Here is a 27,133-nt window from a genome sequence, read left to right as displayed (position 1 = left end):
GGAAATAATTAACCTTACCATCAGACAAGGAGGTCAAAATTAAACTTATTTTATTACAGAACACAAAAAAACACAGTGCATTTTTGAAATGTAATGCTCTTTTTTTTTTTAATGTAACACTCTTTATTTTACCTCGCAAAAATATCAAGGCTATAGACACTGAGATTTAGGAATCAAAACAATATTTTTAAAGGAAATAATATTATGCTTTGACTTTTTACATCTCAATAAATTTAAGTGAAATTTTAATTAGCCCTTTGGATTATATTTCAAGGAGTCTTACTATATTGATTAACATAAGTACTTGTTTGGCACTTGATTAGTATAGTATATGTGTTTCTTTTATATGTGTGTATGTAATAAAAGTGAAAATAGTAAATATGAGACCTTCAAAAATTAAGATATATTTCATATCTTACAGAGAAAAGGTATAGAATCTTCTTTAGAGTACAGAATTTCAAGTAACCATTAAATATTCACTCAACGAATAAAAAGATACAACAATAAAAAATAAAGTATAATAAAAAAAATGCATCACTTTGGAAACCCAATTATAAACCACAAGATGGAGCTGGAATTACATTTTCTATAAAATGTGAATGAAGATTGACTCATTATGTTTACAAAATGTATGCATTCTAGGCAGTACATATATATGATTTTTAAAGCACTATAAAGGATTGTGTGTATAGAACTAATCATACATTTTTATTAATGAAATTATTGTTTAAAATATGACTCTATAATACACATATGAAACTTATGAAATTATATCTAGAACAGTCATGTTTAAATTTTCATACATATATATACTTAAAAAAAAGACAAAAGAAAGACACAAACAGACTAAATACAGAGAACAAACTGATGGTTGCCAGAGAGGGGATGGGTAAGGAGATGGGAGAAATAGAGAGGAAACAGACTTCCAGTTATAAAATAAATAGTTATGGAAACGAAAAAAGAACAGCATAGGGAATATGGTGAGTAATGTCAGAGTGTTGTATGGTGACAGCTAGTGACTACACTTATTGTGGCAAGCACTGAGTAATGTGTAGAAATATTGAATTAATATGTTGTACAACTGAAACTAATATAACACTATGTTAATTATACCTCAATTAAAAATAAATAAATAAGATTAAATAAAGAGAGAAAATAGGGGCGGCTGGGTGGCTCAATTGGTTAAACGTCCAACTTCAGCTCAGGTCACGATCTCACGGTCCATGAGTTCGAGCTCTGCGTCGGGCTCTGGGCTGATGGCTCAGAGCCTGGAGCCTGCTTCCGATTCTGTGTCTCCCTCTCTCTCTGCCCCTCCCCTGTTCATGCTCTCTCTCTGTCTCAAAAATAAATAAACGTTAAAAAAAATTTTTTTAAATAAAAAAAATAAAGAGAGAAAATATAATGAGTCAGGCTGAATGGAATTTGTGGAAGCGACTACAGAGTTGTTTCCTGTGTTAGTTACCAAATAATAAAATAATATTCACTTTAGAAAGATAATTTTATTTCAGTTTTTTTGAGATTGTATTTTTAACTAATCTCTACACCCTGTGGGGCTCAAACTTATAACCCTGAGATCGAGAGTCACATGCTTTACTGACTGAGCCAGCCAAATGCCCCTGAAAGAGGATTTTACTTTTATTTTATTTTGTTAAGTTGGTGCTTAACTGAATTAGCCATCCAGGTGCTCCAAGAAAAAGGATTTTAATAATAATACTAGAAATGATCACTTATACACAGTTGGGCATATTTTATATACATTAAAGATACATATTGAATATATTATACATATCATAAATATATAATTTATCATATATAGATTTCCCATTTATGAAAATGCAATATTTAGCAATATTTAGTCACATTTCTTTCTCTGTATTAACTGTTTTTGTGTCTTTGGTATTTGTATGCACTGAAACAAAATTCATCTTCTGCAAATTCCACTTGTAAAACTCTGCATAGATTCCTGTCTTGATGTCCATACCTTGTATGAAACTGTAGTAGATTCATCTTAACTACAGCTAACCTCAAAATCACTGCTAAAATAACAATAGATTTTTAAGCAATGGAAATTATTAGCTGTGACTGTTCAATATTTTATTTCTACATTTTTGACAAGGCACTGAATAGAGATTGCCAGGAAAGAACCAAAACTGTTTTCATTTTAAAGTATCAACTTGAGTAGAGAACATGCCTTCTATTTAAATTAAGATCATTTACTATTCGACAGGTATATACAATGCCAGAAAAATAATATTTTATTGCTAACCAGAATTTAGCATTTCTGATGTAGATCAGTAAGTCTACTGATATATGCCAGTAAGTTTAGAAAAGGAATATGGACTTAAAGTTTCTCCCAAATGTACATATGATATATTAAAACAAAGATGAAAACCATTGAAAAAATAAATGAATTTAGAAAATTTAATAAATATTTCTAAAGAAGTATAATTAAACCAGGATTTAGGGCCATTCTGGGGTGCTGAAAAAAAATTCTATGAAACTTCATGGCTCATATTTTTGAAACAGTCCCTCTTTTTAACTCAATTGCCTTTGTTTTCCTAATGATAATACCCCATCTCAGTCTGATCCTCTATGAGGAAATTACTTCAACATAAAAATACTAAAAAAACTTTTTCTGGTAATTTTAAATATATTTACATAGGGAAATGGTTAGCCTTTCATGGAGAATTATGAAGAATCATCTCCTGGAAGGTAAGAGATGAGGTTAGTGTACCGCTGTTGTATTGGATGGTCTCTTTTGATAATTCAATCTTGAGGAAGTAAGGGGCTAAAAGAGGAGCTATTCCGATGAACTGGTTATACTGAAGGGAAGAAAAAGGGAAAGAAATTTGCACCACAAATGATTAATTACTTTCTTTTGAACTACAAGATAGTTTTGTTGCTATATTTAAAAATCCTGTTATTTTGATACGAATTTTAAGATAGGATAAGGATATGTTCTAATAGTGATAGTTTAGTGTGGGGAATAAGCTTAGGAACTCCCTGGGCTTACACCAATGGGTTAACAAGGCATAAATAAGTACAAAGCCATAGGATGCTCACACATGAGTGTAGGTAAACAAGATTAGAACCACAAGACAGAAATGGGGTGCAAAGGCACCCAGAATAGAGAGGGGGTACAGAGCTCCCAGAATAGAGAGGGAAGGGCAAAGGTCCCAGAAAAAGAGGGGTGCAAAAGCACCCAATTCAAATGTATATGAGGTAAGCAAGATTAGGTATTCAAGGCAAAAGTGCCCCCCAATTTAGTAGTATAGCAGAAAGCTGCTTTCACAGGAGGTAAGGACTAAGTTAGGTAAGCAGGTAAATAGGGCTATAGACCCTGTGCTGTGCTGCGGGTGATGTTGCCCAGAGCAGAGCTGATTAACAAAAGAAAAGGTGCCTTGTTAACCCATTGGTGTAAACCAGAGGGATTCCTAAATTATTCCCCACATCTAAATCTATAGGGGCACCTGAGTGGCTCAGTCGGTTAAGCATCCGACTTCAGCTCAGGTCATGATCTCATGGTTTGTGGGTTTGAGCCCCGTGTCAGGCTCTGGGCTGAAAGCTCAGAGCCTGGAGCCCGCTTCAGATTCTGTGTCTCCCTCTGTCTGCCCCACCGCTGATTGCACTCTGTCTCTCACATTGTCTCAAAAATAAATAAACATTAAAAAAAAAACACATCTAAATATATGCTACAGGTCAATGTTTCACCCTTCAAAACTGGAATCTATATAAGAATGGAAGAGGTTCTAAATTATCAACATAGACCAAAGGCCATCAACAATAAAAAGGCAACCTACTTAATGGGAAAAAAATATTTGCATATTATACATCCAATATGGAGTTAATATCCAAAATATATTATAAACTTACACAACTTAATGGCAAACAAAGCAAAAGGAACAACCCAATTAGGGGTGCCTGGGTGGCTTAGTTGGTTAAGCATCCGATTTTGGCTCAGGTCATGATCTCGCAGTCCGTGAGTTTGAGTTCTGTGTAGGAGTCTATGATGACAGCTCAGAGCCAGGGGCCTGCTTTAGATTCTGTGTCTCCCTCTCTCTCTGCCCCTCCCCTGCTCATGCTCTGTCTGTCTCTCTCGAAAACAAACAAACAAACAAACAAACAAAATTTAAGAAACGACCAGATTAAAAAAAGCGGGCAGAGGACTTGAATAGATTTTTTCCCCAATGAAGATGTATGGATGCCCAACAGGCACAATAAAAGATGCTCAACATCACTAATCACGAGAAAATGCAAATCAAAACCAGAATGAAGATATCATAGTAAGATTGGATATAATCAAAAAGACAAAAAAAAAAAAAAAAGAGACAAGTGCTGATAAAGATGTGGAAAAACGGGACTTTTGTATACTGCTTGTTAGAATGTAAATTTGCACAGCCACTATAGAAACTATATGAAGTTTCCTAAAAAAAAAAAAAAAAAATGCAACTACGATATGATCCAGCAATTCCACTTCTGGGTTTTTATCTGGATCAAAGGAAAATACCAAGTTGAAAAATATATGCACCGTTATGTTCATTGCAGCACTATTTACAATGGCTATGATATGGAAGCAACCTAAATATCCACGGATAGATGACTTGATGAAGAAGATGTACAAACACACACACACACACACACTGAAAGGAATATTAGTCATAAAAAAGAATGAAATTTTGCCATTTGTGACAGCATGCATGTGTTTAGATGGTATTATGCTTTATAGCAAAGGAAATCATCAACAAAATGAAAAGGCAACCTATGGAATGGGAGAAAATATTTACAAATCATCTAATAAGGGATTAATATTAGAAAACATACAAGGTATTCATACAACTGAATAAGCAAACAAAAAACTCAATAGCCCAATTAAAAAATGGGCAGGGGCGCCTGGGTAGCTCAGTTGGTTAAGCATCTGACTTTGGCTCAGGTCATGATCTCATGCATTCACGAGTTCAAGCCCCACATCAGGCTCTTGGCTGACAGCTTGGAGCCTGGAGTGTGCTTTAGGGGGCAGAGAGACAGGTAAACTCAGATTCTGTCTCTCTCTCTCAAAAATAAATAAACATTAAATATTTTTTTAAATGGACAAGGAATCTGAATAGACATTTTCCCAAAGAAGACATACAAATGATGAACAGTTATATGATACATGATAATCGCTAATTATCAGGGAAATGCAAATCAAAACCACAATGAGGGTGCCTGGGTGGCTCATTAGGTTAAGCATCCAACACTTGATTTAGGATCAGGTCATGATCTCATGGTTCGTGAGATTCAGCCTGGCACCCATCTCTGTACTGACAGTGGGGAGCCTGCTTGGGATTCCTTCTTTCCTCTTTCTCTCTCTATATATGCTCCTCGCCATGCATATGCACACATGCGTACTCTTGCTCTCTATCTCTCAAAATAAATAAACTTTAAAAAAATTTAAAAAATGCAATGAGATATTCCCTCACCATGTTAGCGTGTCTATTATCAAAAAGAAAAGACACAACAAGTATGCGGTGGCAAGTATGTGTGGCAAGTATGTGGTGAAAAGGGAGCACTCGTATACTCTTGATGGAAATGTAAACTGGTAACAGCCAGTAAAGAAAACGAAGGAGATGGCAATTTATACAGCAGGACTACTCAAGCAAATATGGTTGCTTTGGTATTTTTCAGGGCATTTGGTAGCTCATTGTCAGCTAGCATTTTTGTGGAAATGCAATCGCATAAGTAAACCTTACCATAATATAGAAATAACTCACTTGTTATGTGCATTATAAAAGTCAGCAAGTCTGACATGTCTTTGATCTTTGCATTATGCTGGTCCCCTATTATCTGTTTTGATAATTAATTGATCTCTTTCTAAAAACAGGTTTGGTAAAGATACTAAACAGGACTACAAAGACACAAACACTCTAGAGAAATTTTAGAGAGAGATTTAAATATTCTACTTGAAGTAGTACATGTTTTGAATTTCAGAAACATATAAATTCAAATCAAAACGTGTATGTATCTCTAGTTACACATATTTAAGTTATCTACACTTTCTTCTGATTCTACAGATGTACAAAAGTTGACCACATGCATTGTTAGTCTCAGTTCCCCACTCAGTAATGCATTTTCTCTGCCCAAAAGGAACAGCCAACTGAGCTTTAGTATTCAATCCAGTATTTACAAACTAGTTTAATGGCATCGTAAAAACATTCACAAAATAGCATGAAAGGTCAGCAATAAACTGGCTAAATCTTCTTGCCTTATAAATATATGGGTGACCAGCATATCCCCAAAAGCTCTGAGTTTGAAAATTAGCTGCTGAGCATGCACTGCAGTTAATTTTCATTGCTGTTTAAATATGATGCATCAGCAACATAATAAACCATACCCTGCATAATAAACCCTACTTTGATGCAAATCAATATGCAGTAATGCAGTATAAAAAGAAGCAAAATAACTGGAAATTATAATACACCTATGAGTAGTCAGAGCATACAAACATCACAAAGCTACCTAAACCATTTTTGATATGAATATTGGAGCAAACTAGCAATAGCTGTCTGTATTACAAAGTACTAAACAAATATAAGGAAAGCAAGTGGGACTTAGATAATAGGAGTCCAACTCTGTCACATGGTTGTTTCCTAGGTAACTAGACAGTGGAATAGGAACATCTCAAATAATCAAAACCACAAGAACCTTAACTTTAAAAATGCTTTTGTACTTAAATCTTTACTGATTCACAAGAATAAAATTCAACTTCAAATCCAGGGGTAATTTTAAAACACGATAAGAAAAAAAAGAGAGTGATCCCATACTGGTACCATGACATTATTCCAGAAGTAGTAGTCATTTCCCGGTGGTGTTTGTAGGTTAGATAATCTGATAAATTTGCCTTAACACACAGTCATCTTCTAGTTTGGTGAAACTGAATTGGAAAGATAATGTCATAAAAGTAAAGCTATTGCTAACTCTTACTCTATCCCTCTTAAACAATTCAGTCTTCTGAGAAACTTTAATGTTACATTAACTGATCACTGGAATGATGGCTGTAACATGGCAATAGTTGCTGCTTTTGACATACATGTGTTCTTAAGAGATCTGACTCACTTTTCTTTACTATTAGCTAAAAGATAGGGAATTTTAAGGAGAACCTCAAAGAAACACTGTGAAGAATGAAGCACCAAATTACTAAAAACCCAATCATGACAGTGCCACATTGTTTTAAAATGACCACATTTATTGCTTTTTAATAGCAAAGCATTTGATTTTCCAGTCCTTCCATCTCATCAATATTAATATAACAATAAAAAGTCTGCAAGTGATGCTAGTCTATAGGAAAGAAAATAGAAAATTAAAGGGGATGATGTTAACTCTTTAACTTCAAATTCTGTTTCACTTTGCACTGTGTTGTGTCCAAGCTACTCCCTGTAGCCTGGGATATGCAGAATCCCACGAAGCACACCTATTTTACGCCCTGGCAATAATGAGTCCAAAGTAACAGTATTTTCTTTCATTGATTCTTGCTTTTAAGTATTTATATTACAAGACATTACTTGTCCTGTAAAGGTAGTCTTATGTAGGCTATTAAGCTGAAACCTAACAATCTATAATGGGTGATAATATGATAATGTTACTTCTCCAATAAAACATACATGAATTGTTATTCATTCAATCATTTGCCAGCCTTTAATTGATTACTTAGTCTGTAGAAGGTACTGTGCCAGATGATGAGGGGGGAAAACTGACCATGACAAAATAAATCATATTAGTCTTGTCTTACGAAGTTTGTACTATTTAGCAGAAACTACACACAGGTTATTTCTATTCTCTTCATACCAACACTTCAGCATACATGTTATCTTCATATTACAACTGAGAAGGCAGAGAATTAAATAACTTATTCACTGTTAATTGGGAAAGCAAACAAACAAATCAAAAAAATACTTCTCTCATGTCTCTATGCATAAAGGAAAACTAAACAAAACAAAAACATATAATCAAATCAAATAAAAATAAAACAAAACAAAACCCAGATATACCATATAAGTAGAATCTTGGAGGAAATATCTGATTCAAAAAGTGTCTGCAGATTTAATTGCCAGTATTGTGAGAGATCAAGTGTTTTGAATAAGAAGATTTATTTTTTTCTTATTTTAGAATTTCAGATAAAGCCACGAAATTGGGGAAAATAGGCAATTAGCATCTCCATATTCCAAAGAGAGTCCTAAAGAACTGCAAGTTCTTTGCCCCACTCCTGTGTTTATAAAATGATCACAGTAAAAATCTTTATCACTCAGTCCACTACCAGAATCAGCTCACAGAAAGAAAAATCTGAAAATTCAAAAGAAAGTTCTATATTCTGTAAGTTGGCCTGAACTTTCTCTCTTTCCTCTACATTGGTCCAAGTGAAGATGATTCAGTGATACCTGCTCTTGAAGAATTTTCATATCTAGAAGAATAGGAGTTTGCCATCTCTTCTCCCTCTTGGCTTACGAGGGAAACAAACAAACAAACAAACAACAAAAAAACCCTACAGTGCAATGGAATAGTAGACGAAAAGAAAGTTCTTAAGAGAGCTTGAAATGTACCCCTTACAGTAAGGACACAGAGAAAGGTTTCTGATTTCCACATGAAGAACACAGAACATAAAAAAACATGGCTGGCTCAGCCTCCCATGAAGAAAAGGAGAAAAGAAAAAGCAGTGGCAGGACTAATTTTGCTATGATTTGGCATGGCAAGGACTCCATCTCCTGTGGGCCTTCCCAGAAACCTCCTGCAACCTCCACCTCATCCCAGCAGCTCACCTCTTCTTTCTCAACTTATTTACACCTCTTCACATTCAAGAAATTGAAGGAGCAGTAAATCACTGCTCTATCCAATACAAGTATTATGAAACAAAAACAAAAATTTTCTTTATTTCACAGTTTGACACAGTCTATGTGTATACTGGGGAAGAACAAACAAAAATTAAGGGTCATGTATTGTTCTTAAATAGTTGTGCTTCTTCAGGTAAAAGGAATTTTCTTGAGTACATACTAACAAAGAAAAAAAATACCACACAGCCCTGACTATTTTCCCCAGTATCCATCAAGACTGTATGCATATTGTTTTCTTCTCTGGCCCCGTTTAAATATTTTGACAACTCCTTAAGTCAATGTAGTCACTCATTATAGTTAAAATTAGACTTTATTTCCAATTTATTCTTTCTGCATATATGATATTAAAGAACCTGTAATGAGTAAATGTCTAGAGATACATGGTTCTAATGAACTACTGTTGACAATTTCTCAACAAATGTCAATAATTAAAAAGTAAAATAGAAGTCTCTTTCTCTATTTTCCCTAGGGATAATATATTATGGTTGTAGGGGAGGTGATGACTTAAAAAAAAAAAACTAACACTGAAAGGAAGAAAAGTATTTGCTGGAAAAATGAAACTAGAAAATTTGGTAATATATATTTTTTAGGACAATTCACAGTAGATGATGGAACAAAGTGACCGAATATCTTAGTGGCTTAATAAAATAAAGGTTGTTTTAATTCTTAGCGTGTCTAGGTCTTCAGGTACACCCCCTCTAGTGATTCAGTAGTCCTTACTCATTTCAACTTTTGACACCACTATCTTATTATATCTGTAGACTAAACCGAAGTCCTAGATTTAAAAAATCTAGCCAGTCTCTTAGTTTTTTGATAATCTAATTACTGTTTTACTCTTTAATCAACATAAGGGATACATTATCCCTAACCTAAAGATACCACAAAGTCCCATACAGTCATTACATGCTATTCAAAGCCCAGGATTTCCAATTGATATGTCATTCTCATCATCATGGCCAGACATTGTACATTATAGTCCATTAATATTCTGGGAATCTTACTCTTGATGTATAGGAAGGTTCCTAATTTTGCTCTCTAATAGAAATTTTCCTCTCCACTGTTCCTCACAGCCCTTAGCTGAGTTCCCAGTCTTTGAAACATTTTGTAAGATTGAAGAACCAAGAGTTGTTTCAAGTTTGAAAGAGTTAAGGTTTTGTTTTGTTTTGTTTTGTTTCTGGGCTTATTTATTTGCCCTCCAAAATTTTGACCTTAGGGGGAAAGCTCTCAGTTTTTCCCCACTGAGGATGATATTAGCGGTGGGTCTTTCATATATGGTTTTTATGATCTTGAGGTATGATCTTTCTATCCCTACTTTATTAAGGGTTTTTATCGAGAAAGGATGCTGTATTTTGTCAAATGCTTTCTCTGCATCTATTGAGGGGATCATGTGGTTCTTGTCCTTTCTTTTATTGATGTAATGAATCAATGTGATTGTTCTGAGGACATTGAACCAGCCCTGCATACCAGGTATAAATCACACTTGGTCCAAACCCTCCAAAATTTTAATCTGTATCTTATCTATTTCCTTCCATCTGACTCCATAGTTAAGAAATCATACTCATAGTTTTTGGTTAGGCAGAACTTTAGCCCTTATGTTTTGTTTTGTATTTTTTTTCCACAACATAATGACTGCTACCTTGAAGTCACCTAACTTTGAGAAACCATTTAAAGTTGGATCTTTGCATTCAGTCACATTATTTAACAAAATGTTTCTTTGGCTTTTATTGTACCAAACTTTGTGTTTTAATTCTTTGCTGTATCTAGATTCAATTAACATTACCACCCTTGCAAATACCATGAAGATCTGAATTACTTGTTTCCCTTTCATGTCTGCTTACAAACTGGTTGGTCCTTTCAGAACTCATCTTCCATAGGAATATCTTGCCAAGTACAACCAATAATAATCCAAAAACACTTTGAATTTTAATTTTCCACTTTCTTCTTATATATCCACCAATTCAGTATGTATGTGGTTTACTTCCCAGGTTATGGGAGATGAGAGGGGTTTTAAGCAATATATTATCACCACATAACATGGACTGCCATCTTTCTAAACACTAAAACTTTCTAAACACTAAAACACTAAAACTTACTTTGCTGCCAATTTTCTGAATATTAAACCAATACCACACATTTTAGTCTTTGTTAGAAAAGTACTGTAATTCAAGGTAAAAATAACATAACAGACCACGTGAAATTTTGGTTGTTATTCAAAATGAAATGTCATCATATATATACACAGTCAAATAGGGAATTGCCAAGCACCTTTATATGGAGACTTAGGGACTCCTGTGTCCTCCTTTTTGTGGCATTTCCATCTTCCCAGGTCTCTTCTAGTCATATACTGGATATGTTGCTTTGATCTTGTCTATGGAGAAAGAGAAAGAAAAGAAGATGTATTGGCTTAGTCCAAGGTGATATACATCTCTTCTACCCAAGTTCACTGGAAAGAATTTGCCTAAATATCATGGGGACTAGGAAATGTAATATTCTTATGCCTACAGTTAGAAAAAAAGATTTCTGAGCATCTTGTGTGTTCTTACCACATTACATAGAAGAAAAACACATGTGCATACAACACAAAATATCACCTCAATGTTTCCTCATCCTTTAACCAGTTGTCACATTAACTCTGAAGGAGTATTTTTCTGGAATAGATTATGCTTCCTCACCACCAAATTTATATATTGAAGGCTTAAACTTCAATGTGACTATTTTGGAGATAGAATCTTAAAGAAATAATTAAGGTTAAATGAGGTCATAGGAGTGAGGCCCTAATCTAAGATGACTGATGTTCTTGTAAGAAAAGGAAGAGATACCAGGGATGTGTATGCCCAGAAAAAAGGCCATGTAAAGACACAACAAGAAGACAGCACTCTTGCAGGTCAAGGAGACAGGGCTTAGGAGAAATCAATTCTGATGATACCCTGATCTTGGATCCCTAGATTCCAGTACCGTGAGAAATAAATTTTTGTGGTTGAGTCCCTCAGTCTATGGTATTTTGTTGTGGCAGCCCTAGCAGACTAACACAAATATCATAACTTTTCATTTCTGTAAATGTCTTAAGTACTCCTCTGAATGTCAACATAAAAGTCCTTGACTGAGGTAAAAGGATATTAAACACTCATTTTTCAAGATATCATGCTCACCTCTGGGTTCCTTTTTATTATTTTTGGTATTATTAATAGAAATTAAATATATATGCTGTGAGAGTGCAATTTATAAAGAAAAAATCCAAAGAAGAAAAGGACTTCTTAGTTGTCTGTCACTTAGGAAGTGAAGAAAAAGTCATGAGAGCAGGGGCTTGTTAGAGTGAATGCTTTGACTTCGGCTACATTGCATCCTGTGAGATGAACACGTAGAAGAGCTAAAAAAGACAGCAAAGTAAAATATACATAAAATCTAAAAATAGGTTATTTCATTTTATTTAGGTATTTGCTTAGAGAGCACATATTTGTTTAGAGGCCCGTAAACTTCTGTTCATGTAAAATCCCCTCTCTCAGGAGCCAATTGTAGAAGAGATGCTATACACAGAGGGGGTCATACATTCAAGTTCCTATCGTGATATCTTTCCCCTTAAAAATGGGGCTCTAGGGGCGCCTGGGTGGCTCGTCGGTTAAGCGTCCGACTTCGGCTCAGGTCATGATCTCGCTGTTCGTGGGTTCGAGCCCCACATTGGGCTCTGTGCTGACAGCTCAGAGCCTGGAGCCTGTTTCAGATTCTGTGTCTCCCTCTCTCTCTGCTCCTCCCCTGTTCATGCTCTGTCTCTCTCTGTCTCAAAAATAAATAAACGTTAAAAAAAAAATTAAAAAAAAATGGGGCTCTATAATAAATTCCTTGTTTAGAAAATAAAGCCTGATAGAAGATTTCAGTAAACCTACTACTTTTCAGTTGAGATGGTAACGAGGAATCAGAAAAATATTGAAAAACAAGTTTCCTCTGCGTATACTCTGATATTGTCAGATTATGAATGCAATAGACCTTCCCATCATACCATTTTTCATCCATGTTTATACCCATTCCCAGCTACATGGCTAAAGAAGTAGATAATATGTTATACAGAATCTCTGAGACTTGACAACCTTGATGCCCTTTAAGATAGAAGTGCCCAATACTTACAAATCAACACTGATAACTTCCAAGTTCATAATAAGTTGAATCATGCATGAGTGTCTTTAAATAATAAGTAAAATTTTGAATGCTCATATGGTCTTAAATTGGGTTTTCTTACTATATTATTTATATAACTGAAAACATAAATATAGCTGAAAAATTATACTTTAACAGAAAATTAATAAAAATATCCAAAATTAGTACAAATGATGCAAAATACAACATTAAAAATATATGATATATGTTGTTGTGTTGAATAGAAAGTGACTCATTTTGTGGCTTATTTATCTAACATATACTATGTAAAGAACAAACCATCCCTATATTACCCTTTTTAAATTACAATAATTTATTTATTAAAAAAAATTATGCTATGGTATTTTTGGCCTTCACTCGGTCAAAACTAACATATGTCCTTAAATTACTTTGTAGTACTAAGTTATTTTCATTAAAATGATTTAATAAACATAACTGATTAAAAATGTCTTTTTTTAGGATTACCTTTTGAATAAAAGCAGAATTCTAGAGAAGCTAAACACATTGCTTGAGAAACACTGAACTCTGACCTTAACTTGGAATAAAGTAAGAAGCACCAGATGCCAAGATTCTTACATCATGACTTAAATGGTAAGGTGAAATCACATTAGAATTGATAATAAATACTATGATTTAGAAAATAAGAAAATGTAATACATACTAACCAGATGAAAAGATACTGTTAATGATATTCGATTTTCATACCTCAATGAAACAAATATTTAAAACTGAGAATATACATTAAATACTTTCTCATTTTCCTTTTTCTTCATTGTTCACTGTTTTTTTTTTTTTTTCCCCAGAAAATTCTTCAAAAAAAAAAAAGTAAAAGCCAACTATTTACTTTAAAAGAGACTGTAACAAATAATTGAGCTGTTTTTCCTTCCAGGGGATAATGTTAACATTTTCATAATCTGCACATCTATAGCACTTGGAATATATCTGTGAAAACTTTGTGACATTAAATTGTTTATGTAATCAGGGACAAGATGTTTAAGCAGATGAACACTGGAAATGAATATGTAAACATGAGTTTGTTTGATTTCCAGCAGTCATGCACTACAGTGCCTGCCATTAACATTGCTTGAATATTGGGAATCCATCTAGTTAGATGTATCTTTAGTAAGTAAATTCACCTTCTTCTGTGATGGGTGTTTCTATCACATTATGAGATATAAACTCTGCATAATGATAGAAAAGAAAATTAAAAGTTATAGAGGACATATTTACACACAAATTAAGACATCATGTGAAAACTTTGTGAACAGTTTAATATAACAAAAATAGCAAGCACCAAGTTGTGTGTATAAAAACACAAAAGGGAAGCTAGAAAATAAACAGTATTCTTACATAAAAAATTATCTTAATCATCATGACTGGAATGACTAAATAATCTAAGTAATACGGGCTCATTTCAAAAAGAGTTTGGAAAAATGATATACAAATGCAATTGAATTATGGGACCTCATTTTTAAAAAAATCAAAGGAAATAGAAATTTCTCACTTATGTGTGCCATGACACCAATAGCAGGTGTTAGATTATTTTCATTGATGTAGGGAATAGTGATGTGTGACCCCTCAGTGAATTTATAAATAAATATTTTGTTAATTCTGTGATAGAATGAAACCATAAAATTTCAAGTTATTAATTAAATGTTAACAATTCTATCTTTAATGCCTAAATGAGTTTCTGACAGTAATATGTTCTCAGCAAATATTGTTATGTGCATTCTGTAGTGAATAAAAAAATACTTTAAAATTGAATTATTCAATCTACTCAGAATTTGACTCTGTGGCTTAGAATGAGTAAAGAAAACATGTAAGGAAAAATGACAAATACGAAAATATAAGATTACAGGGATATTCCATTAAACTCAGTGAAAATGAAAAGATCAGCCTCATCAAACACTTCAAAGTTATCAAAATATTTTATGCTTTACTGAGTTTTATATAAACTTATAAAAATGTATTATCAATGAGATTTACAAAAATCCCCACACAATTCATGGAAAAAAATAATCAAAATGTACCCAATTAATACGTAAGACAAAGCAATAAAAATTACTCCTGTACACTCTTATTGCATATAAAATTGGAGATGGAAATAAAAGTTTAAAAATATGACCCTTACATATACCTTTAACAACTGGATAGAATCTCAAGTTATTGGAAACTCCAATGGACATCAAAAGGCACAACCTAAGCTTCAAGATGGTTAAAGCACACTGATTAAATAAAATAAGTGAACTCAATTTAATTGAGATAACAAACTAATATCTGTATTGTATTAAAGTAACTTTAGGTACAAGTGGTTTACTTTATACTAACATTATCAAATTTTATAATATTTTTGAAAAGTAGTGCTAAATCCTTGTATACCATCTCATAAAAGTAATGCAGTATTTTTATTTTAAAAATTAAAAACAACTTGGGGAGCCTGGGTGGCCCAGTCGGTTGGGTGGCAGACTTCGGCTCAGGTCATGATCTCGCGGTCTTTGAGTTCGAGCTCCTTGTTGGGCTCTGTGCTGAGCGCTCAGAGCCTGGAGCCTGCTTCTGATTCTGTGTCTCCCTCTCTCTGCCCCTCCCCTGCTTGTTCTCTGTCTCTCCTTCTCAAAAATAATAAACATTAAAAAAAATTAAAAACAACTTAAAATATAACTGAATTTGGTAATTAGAATTTACACTGGGTTCATCATGTAGTAGTTTATAATAAGATACCCAGGTATTTACATGTATTTTTTTATATTTTTGTATTTGTATAAGAATGCTTAGTTGATATAACAACTTGTTATATATTTCCTAATCCCCAAGTAAGCCAATGTATTTAGAAAATATGTTAATGTCATCATATTAATTAGGGCATATTAAGTCAAGAACTGGATATAGTTTCAAGTGAACCAACATATTTAGTTAGATGTGTTGAGTTTTCAAATGTCGTAGCAATGTAATGTAACATTCAAACATATAAGGTTCGAATTAAAAAATCATGCAGGAATATTTGAATGATGAATGACTAAATCATATTTATACCTACTAGTAGTTCTTATAAAAAATAGTCTCAAATGATGTATAAAAATGACAATTTTAGAATGTCACATTGCTTTGAATTATCTGTATTTTTATTTGCATCTAATCTCTACTTTCTTACCTATCTGGTTGTAATGACAACTGATATCTCATTAACTATAATTAAGAAATCCAATTCAGAACAAATAAGAACATTTTAGGCACCATTTTTTTTTCATATTTTCATCTCCATATTTATTGAAAATAACGTGTAAGAGTAAGAGCAGTTTTGGAAATACTTGTTGAAACAAAAAGGGTGAAAATAAAAAGGTTAGACTATAATATAAAAAGTTAAAATTACAAGATTAAAGTTATAAGTTAAAAGATAAAGATGAAAAAATTAGAAAGAAATGAGAAAATATTTCAATTTTAATTAATTAAATTAATTAATTAAATATTTCAATTTAGTCTTGGTATAAAACATTATTTTTAGTCAACAATGCCTCTAATACAACTGAAAGTACAGTCATACTGTGATTAAACTTATAAAAATGGTATGCATTGTTTATTATTTTATAATGCAGAATAATTTCAATAAAAATAAAGAAAATTTTTTCTAATGTACTTTTTTAATGGTTACTTTTTGAGAGAGAGAGAGAGACACACACACACACACACAGAACGCAAGCACGGGAGGGGGCAGAGAGAAAGGGAGACACAGAATCCAAAGCAGGCTCCAGGCTCTGAGATACCAGCACAGGGCCCGATGTGGGGCCCTAACCCACAAGCCATGAGATCATGACCTGAGCTAAGTAGGACACTGAACTGACTGAGCCACCCAGGCACCCTGCTAATTTCTTGCATAACTAGAATAATTCATAACTATAATTTGAAAATACAATTTTTACTGTTTAACAAAATGTGTCAATTTTAAGCATCAAGTAGACATAATTATAATTGAAACATAATAAGACTATACTTCTTAACCAGGTAGTTACAAAGTTAATTGAAATGATGATTGATCTAGTCTTTTACAAGTTCCTGGTTCCATTATCAGAACAACCTTAAAATGAGGGCCCGAAGGTGACAACTCATTTTCTTAAACAGTTTCCCTTGGTGTTATGTTTCTTGTGATCTTTTACTTTCCTTATCATCCATGGATTTTTAGTTCAGTCTATTATTTAAATTAGAGGGAAAATGACATACATTACACCAAAGATTCTATGCTTTAATGTTATAATCTAAGCAAAGCAAAACAAAACAAAACAAACAAAAAATACTTCAAACAAACCAGCCAACTGTAACACTCTGGATGAAATATTATACTTCGGATGAAAACCTAACAGCAATAAACTTTTATTAAGTTGGAGCCTGTAATTATGGAACGTGGCTAGGAGAGGCCAATACTTGCAAAACCCTATCATGTACTTTTAGTGCATTTCTTCTATCCCCAATAGCACAGAGGGATATTTTAAAATTAAAATTGTAGGGGCGCCTGGGTGGCTCAGTCGGTTGGGCGACTGACTTCGGCTCAGGTCATGATCTCGCGGTCCGTGAGTTCGAGCCCTGCGTCGGGCTCTGTGCTGACAGCTCAGAGCCTGGAGCCTGTTTCAGATTCTTTGTCTTCCTCTCTCTCTGACCTTCCCCCATTCATGCTCTGTCTCTCTTTGTCTCTAAAGTGAATAAATGTTAAAAAAAAATTTTTTTTTAAAAATTAAAATTTTATTAAAACAGCAAATTTAAAAACCTTGGAATATGAAATCTGAATAAAATATATTAACTTCCTTAGGCAAATACCTTGTATGTAATGGAAAGACCGTTCATCTAACTATAGAGATTTTATGTCCACTTAATTTTTTTAAAATTATGAATACTTTGTTGTATTCATTTTTAGTTACTACTAATAATAGGTACAACTAACACTGATTTTATTATTTTTATATGTCAGGTGTTATGCTGAGAGGTTTATATATGTTAAAGGTTGCCATCAAATTCTCATGAAGGCAGTGTGTAACTACAGATCTAGTGAGAGGTACAGCTGGCATTTACACCCAGATCTGTCTATCTTCAGAGCCAGTTCCCTCAATCACTACACTAAAGTGAATTGAAATATGAAGTAAACACATGCTTTATAGGGCTGGTGTGCTGTAATAATAAAACAAATTAAGCTAAGTGTTACAGAAAGCATATTGAGTTGGCTAATGGCTACTGGGAAGACTCCTTGTTTTCTTTTTGTCAGGTTAATTCTATGTACTCTGTGTCCAAGGCCAAGTTCCCTGGAAACAATTCAGAGAGAGATTCACATACACAGTCTTTATTGGAGAGTACTCTGCAACAGTACTTAGGAAGGAGTGAAGAAAGCAGGATGAAACAGATAAGTTGAACTCTGAGATACGTAACTATACATAATATAGCATGGAGGGATCTTAAAAAACAAAACATTGTGCTAAGGAAGAGAAACTAGACATAAAAGGTCCCATATTACGTGATTCCATTTATATGAAATGTCCAGAATAGAAAGTCCATAAAGACAGAAAGTAGATTAGTGATTTCCAGGGTCTGGGCATAAGGGAAAATGAGGAATAATTGCTAATCAGTGTGGAGTTTCTTTTATTAGTGATAATTTCCCAAAGTGGTGATGCATGCTAAACTCTTTGAATATACCTAAAGACTGATTTGTACACTTTAAAAGGATGGATTTTATGTCATGGTAATTATATCTTACTACCTGTTATAAAAAAAGTCCTCACAACTCAAAAAGTAATGCAAAATATCTCTAAGAGCATTTAATAGCCATACTATGTAATAATTTTATCTTTTTAATCAGAGATTTTGCAATCTATTAAGACTTTCTGATTTCTGTTTAGGGTAAATAAGTGCCAAATTCTCATTAATTTTAGGTTGGCTCTATTTTTTGCTTATAGACTACCTGGCAATATTTATGTGATAATATATATCTAGCATGTCTTATATCATCATCAAGACCATTATTTAGAACCAGAGAAAAAACTACCCCCAAAAACAATAAAAACAAAACCCAAAAGTGAAACTGTAAAGAAACTTTACTCCTTGTAGTAATTTTTTTTAAGAAAAGGAGATGAATCCCAGAGAGATAAATTGATGAAGCTCCATCACTTATGATAATAAGTATGTATACACTGATATACTATCCTTCTTAGTGATTTTATAATAATGATACACCAGATTTTCATGTTTAATTTTAAAAACTCTTTGTTGTAGATGCGTGTGTGTGTGTGCGCGTGTGTGTGTGTTCCTTCAACTTAGCTTTCATTGTCCTTTTTAAGTACTGAATTTCCCAAATCTTTGTGGGAAAAATATTAAATAATTTTAATATTTCTTGTTTAGTTGTTTTGTTAAGTCAAATTATGAATTAAATGTCAAAATTCTTACTAAAATACTTCATTAAAATTAATAAACAATGTTTCTACAAGTTCTATTTTTAAATTGATATAAATCCAGATGTCATTAAAACACATGTAATACTTGATCATGATATATTGCATGTTTTATCATTTTAAGGCTTATTGAAAGAAAATCTTTTGAAAGAATTATTTGTATTCTAATTCAATAAACCTATGATCTATGTAACTAGATCAACCGTTACATAGAATAATATACTTTTTTATCATTAAAAAAATAGTGGTACACTGAAGTCTGCAACCATTAAATATTTAAATTCAGTAGATTTTTTATTGTAGAGAAACGTAAAACACTTTTTTTGTATAACTACAAGGTAAACAAGGCCTTAAATAACTAAGACCTAAAAATGCTATTCTATGCTATCCATTTAAATATAAGTTATATATTTTAACTGTGTTTAATTCCTTGACATTATTTTACAACTGAAATAATTATATTGGATATTTTTTCTATGCATAATAAAATAGAAAAGTCACTAAATCATTTGACCGTATTTTAGAATGCACCAAGAAACCTTTTTTTTTTAATGAAATGGTGTCAAATTCATGATTATTTGTCTATTATTCATGGTCCTTTTATAATATTGTAATTGTGGAAGGTAATCATTTACATTAAAAACAAACACAGATTTAATTTTTATTTCAGAATTGTAGGTAGGAGTAAAGTGTTTAGACACAGTTTTTTTTTAATTAATTTAAAAAAAAATTTTTTTTAATTTATTTTTGAGACAGAGACAGAGTGCGAACAGGGGAGGGGCAGAGAGAGAGGGAGACACAGAATCTGAAACAGGCTCCAGGCTCTGAGCTGTCAGCACAGAGCCCAACGCGGGGCTAGAACCCACGACCTGTGAGATCATGACCTGAGCTGAAGTTGGACGCTTAATCGACTGAGCCACCAAGGTGCCCCATAGACACAGTTTTAAAAGGTAGTAAAAAACTGCTTATGCTACTTCTCAAAAAAAGAACATTATCTATGTCCATCACAATAATATATTACTAAATGTTCTTTTAAAAAAAATATTTCTAATCATATTAACTAATTCTCTAGCTTCTTCAAGTGACATTAACTAAGCATTTTAATTGAGTATTCAAATATTTTCATTTGACTTTTAGGTCAATTCACATTTAAAACCTGACAATATAATAAGTTTTATAGTTGCAAACTTTTAAACCATGAGTCTTAAATACATTTTGATATTTTAATGTAAATTATGAATTCATTAGGTAATAATAAGATTTTATTTTGCATTAAGGTTGCTAGAAGACTCGGTGTAGTTTAGAATTTATATTACAAGATTTTCATTTGAGTATTAAATTATGACATTAATATGGGATAATGGAATATTACCAGTTACTTTTTTATTTTGTACATACATACATAAAATGTATCATGTACATAATAATATGTCTAAGCAACCTTTTAACTATTAAGTACATGCAAATATATATACTTATAAATGTATATACTTATAAATATATTACTTATAAATGTATGCTTATAAATATACTTATAAAAGTATATAAATATATATACTTATAAATATATATACTTATAAATGCAAATATATATACTTATAAATAAAAGTATAAATATTTACTTATAAATGTATAAATATATATACTTATAAATGTATGCAAATATATATAAATGTATACTTATATAAACTTATAAATGTAACATTCATTTTTTAAATGTAGGTTTATATTTTAATAATAAATTATTTTACTATTATAAATTCACCTCCACCACATGGTCAAGTTATTTTATAAAACATACATATGTACTTATTGTATTGTTTAGGATAATAATGAAGTATGAAATAATAAGATCAAATGTTAATGCCTGTTTTCTCAGAGTATCTTTTTTTAAATGTTTTATTTTTGAGGGGGGGAGAGAGAAAGAGAGAGGGAGACAGAATGAGCAGGGAGGGGCAAAGAGAGAGGGGAACAGAGGATCTGAAGTGTGCTGATAGCAGAGAGCCAACGTGGGGCTTGAACTCACAAACTATGAATCATTAACTGAGCTGAAGTCAGACACTCAACTGACTGAGCCACCCAGGTGCCCTTCTCAGAGTATCCTTATTGGTATTTATTACCATATGTTTTCACAACTTCCATTTATACTACTATTCTGAATTTTGTTGTTTTATAAGTTGAAAATCTGTTCATAGTTGAAAATCCCACAGAGTGGTTTAAATTGTTGTATTAATGCATTATTGAATGTTTCTCACTTAAAAATATTTTTACAAAATACTTGAATACATTTGTATTGTTTATAATGTTAAAACTTTCTTTCATATTCCTACTTATGGTAAAATAAACACATGAGTGTTCAAACATTTAGACATGTATAGATACTGACTTGCATATTTGTCTTAGTCATCTTGGGCTACCATAACACAATACTAGACTGGGTGGCTTAAACAATTGCAATTTATTTTCTCTCAATTCTAGAGTTTGCATGTCTAAGATTAATGTCTCAGCAATGTCTATATCTGGTGAGGGCTCTCCCTTTGGGTTGCCTTCTCCTTTCATCCCCTTATAACCCTTCCTTGGTGTTTAGGTCTTCAACATACAAATTTTGGGGAGACACAAACATTCAGTCTATAACTGCTGTTTTTTAAGACTCTTTCAAAAGTTTCTATCTGAAGTTATTTGATTTTTTAAATCTATATTAAAACAATTTATGCAACAAAAATAACAGATACTGCTATTAATCTGTAAACAATATGGGTGCCTGGGTGGCTCAGTTGGTTGAGAGTCCGACTTTGGCTCAAGTCATGATCTCACGGTCTGTGAGTTTGAGCCCCGCGTCGGGCTCTGTGCTGACAGCTCAGAGCCTGGAGCCTGCTTTGGATTCTGTGTCTCCCTGTCTCCTGCCCCTCCCCCGCTCATGCTCTGTCTCTCTCTGTCAAAAATAAATAAACATTAAAAAAAAATTTTTAAAAATCTGTAAACATTAAGCCAGTTGTAGTTTGAGGTCTACAAGCAAACATGCTTACACAGGGAGAAAAACTATTTACTCCATTAAATGTAACATAACTTTTTTGGAGGCAATAGTCATTCTATCCTTGCTCCATCCCACTTTGGCTTCATAGCAATCTATTATGTATGTGCCTACATAACAGCTATGTAGTGATTATAGCTATATATATATATATATATATATATATATATATATATATAGCCAGATTCTTAAAAGGAATCAAGCTCAGAGTCCGATATTTTCCCCCTTCCTTAAGCAGTGCCTGAAATATTTTTCCCCAAAGAATGACCTAGAACAACAGGAACTCAGAAGATCTATAACCTTTTACTCAGTAAATCCCAGGAGTTAAGGCATTTTCCTTATTATATTAACATTTCTTAACGTGACCAACAAACAAACAAAATATGTATATTATGTATGTCTTATATATTAGGTATTATATTTGAAAAATAATTGGCATATATTTATAATAATTTCGTTAGAAAAAAATGCATTTTCATCATTTCTTTTTCCTTTTTGTTTTTATATGTCTTCTTTCAAAAATCAAATACCTTAAATACAAAATATGTGTTCAATCCATTTACTCTCTCATTTTATAACAAACTCACAATATGTAAAACGTCTCTTTATAATTACCATAAAATCTAATTTAATGGGGAAATGATAGAACAATTCAAATTATGATAGGAAAAATGTAATTGTGTTGTTAAGATTAAGTATATCTAGTAAAGTGGAACATGAGTTGTTTATTCTATACTAACCCAAGGGCTATAAATTAGGTGTGACACATAAAGGAAGGAATTTCAAATTTTGGTGCCAACTATTATTCAGACATAAAAGAAAATTAGTCAAAACAGAAAGCATGGAAATGTTATTGACAAATATGACTTTGATGTAAAAAGATAGTCAAGAAAGATAATTGTGAGTTTTATGTTGAATTTATTGAAAATTATACTAATTGCTATATATAGATATAATGGTTGAATTGGAGGATATGAGCTGGAAGTATAAATTATGAAATATTTCTCAGGCTAAATGAATGAATCCACACTTACATGTGAGGTTAACTGTTTGAATGCAATACTAAAATGAAAGGGATATATGCATAGATGAATGTTAAAGTAGTTTTAGGTACACTAAGATTTTATGTATTGATTATCAATACATCACATGGATGAGAAAGATATATGAAAAACTACATTTGGATATGAATATGTCCATGATCACTTGGAATTGTTTTTTATCCTGAAACCCTGATTTCTCGACTAACACACATACCATAGACTATCTCTTGAAGGCAGAGATTTAAGATGTGAAGAAAGTCCACAAAAATTAAGGATCTGTGTAGGGGTAAGTAGATGGGACTTATGTGGAAAGAGAAATGTCTGTTCATGCAATGACAGGGGAGTGGGGAAGTGAGTTTTCTAGGATAGAGTTAGGTAGAGTATAGATGCAAAAGGTTGTTTCCCTAGGTACACATTTATGTAAAACTCCTGTGGAATTTATAAGCAAGGCAATAGCTGTTAGTAAATATTATGGGTGTAGATTTGCTATATTCCATGAGAGAAAATGTTCTGAAGATTTTTAAAAGGTAGTGGACTTAGGAACAAAATAAAAACAGTTGTATTGATTACATTGCATATTCCTTTGTGCAGTCGGCTCAACAGCAGTATGAGTGCTATTAAAATACAGTTATAAGTAGGGATGATCTAAGTTTGGAGATTGGCAGAGTGGCTCTAACAGAGAGTTATATGTAGACCAAAGTTTCTATATCTATAAAATGTATTTTTTTTTATGTTTATTTATTTATTTTGAGAGGTGAGGGTGGATAGAGAGAGAGGGAGAGAATCCCAAGCAGGCTCTTCACTGACAGTGTGGAGCTCAATGTGGGGCTTGATCCCAGGAGATTATGACCTGAGCTGAAATCACGAGTCAGTCTCCTAACTGACTGAGCCACCCAGGTGCCACTATAAAATATAGTTTTTAAAGTATCAACTTGAAGCTCCATGGACTTGGGTACCTCAGCTCTGCAGTTTACTCTTATATCTTTAGGTCTAGCAGGATACCTTGCACAGAATGAGACTCTCCATATTTGCTGAATGAATACATGCATTAATGAATAAATAGGGTCTGATGAGAGTTAACTAAAGCAATTCACCATAGATTCTAGGATTGTGTTATATAAGCTGAATTTTATAAGTGCAGTGAAGTCTCTATGAATATTTCACTTAGAATTAACAATAGAAGTACATGAGAACACTTCTATAAAATAAGCATGATAAATCTATTACTTGATATAAAAAAATCTGAAATAGAATATTATAATTTCCCTCAGTTTTAGCATCATACATATGCCTAAAGTAAGCATTTATTGCATGAATGACATATTAATATAGGAAAACCCTAATTCTCATTAAAAATATTAAATACACATAAGTGGACATTTTAAAACTATAAGCTATCCACATGTCACATAACATGTTAATGTTTTTAAAAAATAATTTCTTATTCATAAATATCACATTATATTTCATTCGAAATTATATGTTACAAGTATAGCAAGCCTATCTCCCCAAATGGCACAAATTGAGGTTGTAAGACATCAAAGACTATCAGGTATTTTGATTAATGTATCAGTTTAACCAGGTGGGAGAACACATAGAAATATATATAACCACATTAATTTTATTTTCTAAGCCTAGAGAAGGATTAGGATTATATTTAGAAATAAAATTCTGAAAATGAAGTGTGATTGTGTGATTTAGAATGTTGCTAAAACCCATCTAGTAAATAAGATTTTGGAAGCATTCTAAAATAGTATGAAAGAGCTTTATAAATATTAATTTGTTATAGCAATACATTCACTCCATAGGCATAATTACAGGTTTGTCACCTTTACTCTTGTGCCTGATGTGGAAATAGTGGAAATCTATAATTAATAACTTGGTTAACACAGTAGGATGGCAATGTGTTTCTCCCTATGAATGTGATACAATCAGGATGTCGATGTGGAAGCTATGCCAAAAGCTTTCTGAAGGCAATCAGCCTTATCTGACACCAAGACATAACCAATTGCCTGATGTTTAAACTGATGCCCTGTAGTAAATATGGCACTGAACAAAAATTCTCAGGGTTTCAGAAATTATTTTCCAGACAAATTAGCATATCATCAATTCAGAAGTGGAAATCCACTCCATGACACCAAATTAGAGAACTAATAGGAAGCATAGAAAAATAAAGTTCTAAAAAAAAATCCAAGAAGTAATTTAGAGGACATAGTGGTTAACAGCTGTGGAAGCAGGTGCAAAGCATGCATAACTAACAAAGTTGAAAAAAAAAAAACTATTAAAAGATTAAAATGCATACCTTTAACCAAAGTACAGAATTCAAATATAGAAGGGCACCACATATTAAAGCCATTAACCTTTTTCAAAATTGTAAAGCATGTGAACTTGATCTTCTAGGGATTTTCCACTTGCCCTTCATCATTCTAAATGCACATGCATTAAATACATTTAATGGTTGCTGATAGTTTAGAGAGCCAGTGATTAGTGTTTCTTCCTCCCCTGCCCAAATTCAGAATCAGAGAGAAACAGACAACCACAAACCTCTGATACAGGGAACTCTGTGGGCTGGAAACCAGAGCAGGGTGATGTCCTTTTTACTGGTAAATCTGGAAAGATGTGCTCAAAAGAGATGGGTATAGCATGTACAATTGCTTAATGCAAAACTCATTCACTTGGGAAATTGCTTCTTCTCCTAAGGTAAGGAATGAATAACAGGGGCACAGATAAAAGTGGAATTTTCCAAGTTTACTTCATCTGGTTCCTACTCGGCAAGAATAATCTTTAAAAAGGAAAGGATAAGAAGTTATACTACATTATAATTACATCTTAAAACTTAAATGTTGTCACTTCTAGTTTTTGTATTTCTACTTTAAGCAATTTCTCTTTTTTTTTGTTTTTTTTTTTTTTTTTTTTTTTTTGAGAGAGAGCAGGGAAGGGCAGAGAGAGAGATTGAGAGAGAGAGAGAGAGAGACAGAGACAGAGACAGAGACAGAGACAGAGAATCCCAAACACTCTGTGCTGTCAGAGCAGAGCCCTACATGGGACTCAAACTCACTGCAAGATCATGACCTGAGCTGAAACCAAGAGCTGAACACTTAACCAACTGAGCCACCCAAGTGCCCCTACTTTAAGCAATTTCTTATTCATAATAGACTTTGGATTGCATTACAAAAGATAAATCAATCCAATGATTCTTCTTTCTCTCCTCCCTCTTTCCTTTCCTTAACTCCTCTTCCATTACTTCTTTCTCAGTGAAATTCACCAGCACAGTTCAATTATGCCTACAAAACTGCAATCTGTATTTCACGTTTTAACTAAAGTATTATGGACACTTTTTAAAAGTTACATAATCACATGAAGGAAGATGCTATATGAATATCACGGTAGGCAGAATGTTAAACTGATACCCAGTGGCCCAAACCTTTATTGCCATATTTTACAAATCACTCCTTTTTGGAGGTGGGCAAGACCTTTGAATATGATGAGCTATTACTCCCATGAGCAGTTACCAATAGTTGCTTTGAGTAAATCGAAAGTGATATTATCCTGGGTGAGAAAGATTATCAGATGAGCCCTTAAAGAAAGTAAAGTATCAGATGATTTCACCTGACCTGGTCTTGAGGA

At 32.8% G+C, this 27,133-nt stretch overlaps 1 protein-coding gene across 4 annotated transcripts in view; it reads right to left on the bottom strand.

Moving 5' to 3' along the window:
• Window positions 1-27,133, bottom strand: part of LOC144616179 (uncharacterized) — a 344,180-nt gene that overhangs the window by 301,945 nt on the left and 15,102 nt on the right. For all 4 annotated transcript variants that reach the window (XM_078446067.2, XM_078446069.2, XM_078446070.2 and 1 more), the window contains exon 2: window positions 11,127-11,229. In XM_078446067.2, coding sequence (XP_078302193.1) covers window positions 11,127-11,229 — 103 coding nt within the window. The remainder of the gene's footprint in view (window positions 1-11,126; window positions 11,230-27,133) is intronic.

Source organism: Panthera onca, chromosome B1 (genome assembly GCF_046562875.1).
Source record: "Panthera onca isolate mPanOnc1 chromosome B1, mPanOnc1 haplotype 2, whole genome shotgun sequence".
Lineage (NCBI taxonomy): Eukaryota > Metazoa > Chordata > Mammalia > Carnivora > Felidae > Panthera > Panthera onca.
Note: the sequence above shows the minus strand (reverse complement) of the source record. Positions and strands in the feature narration are given on the sequence as shown.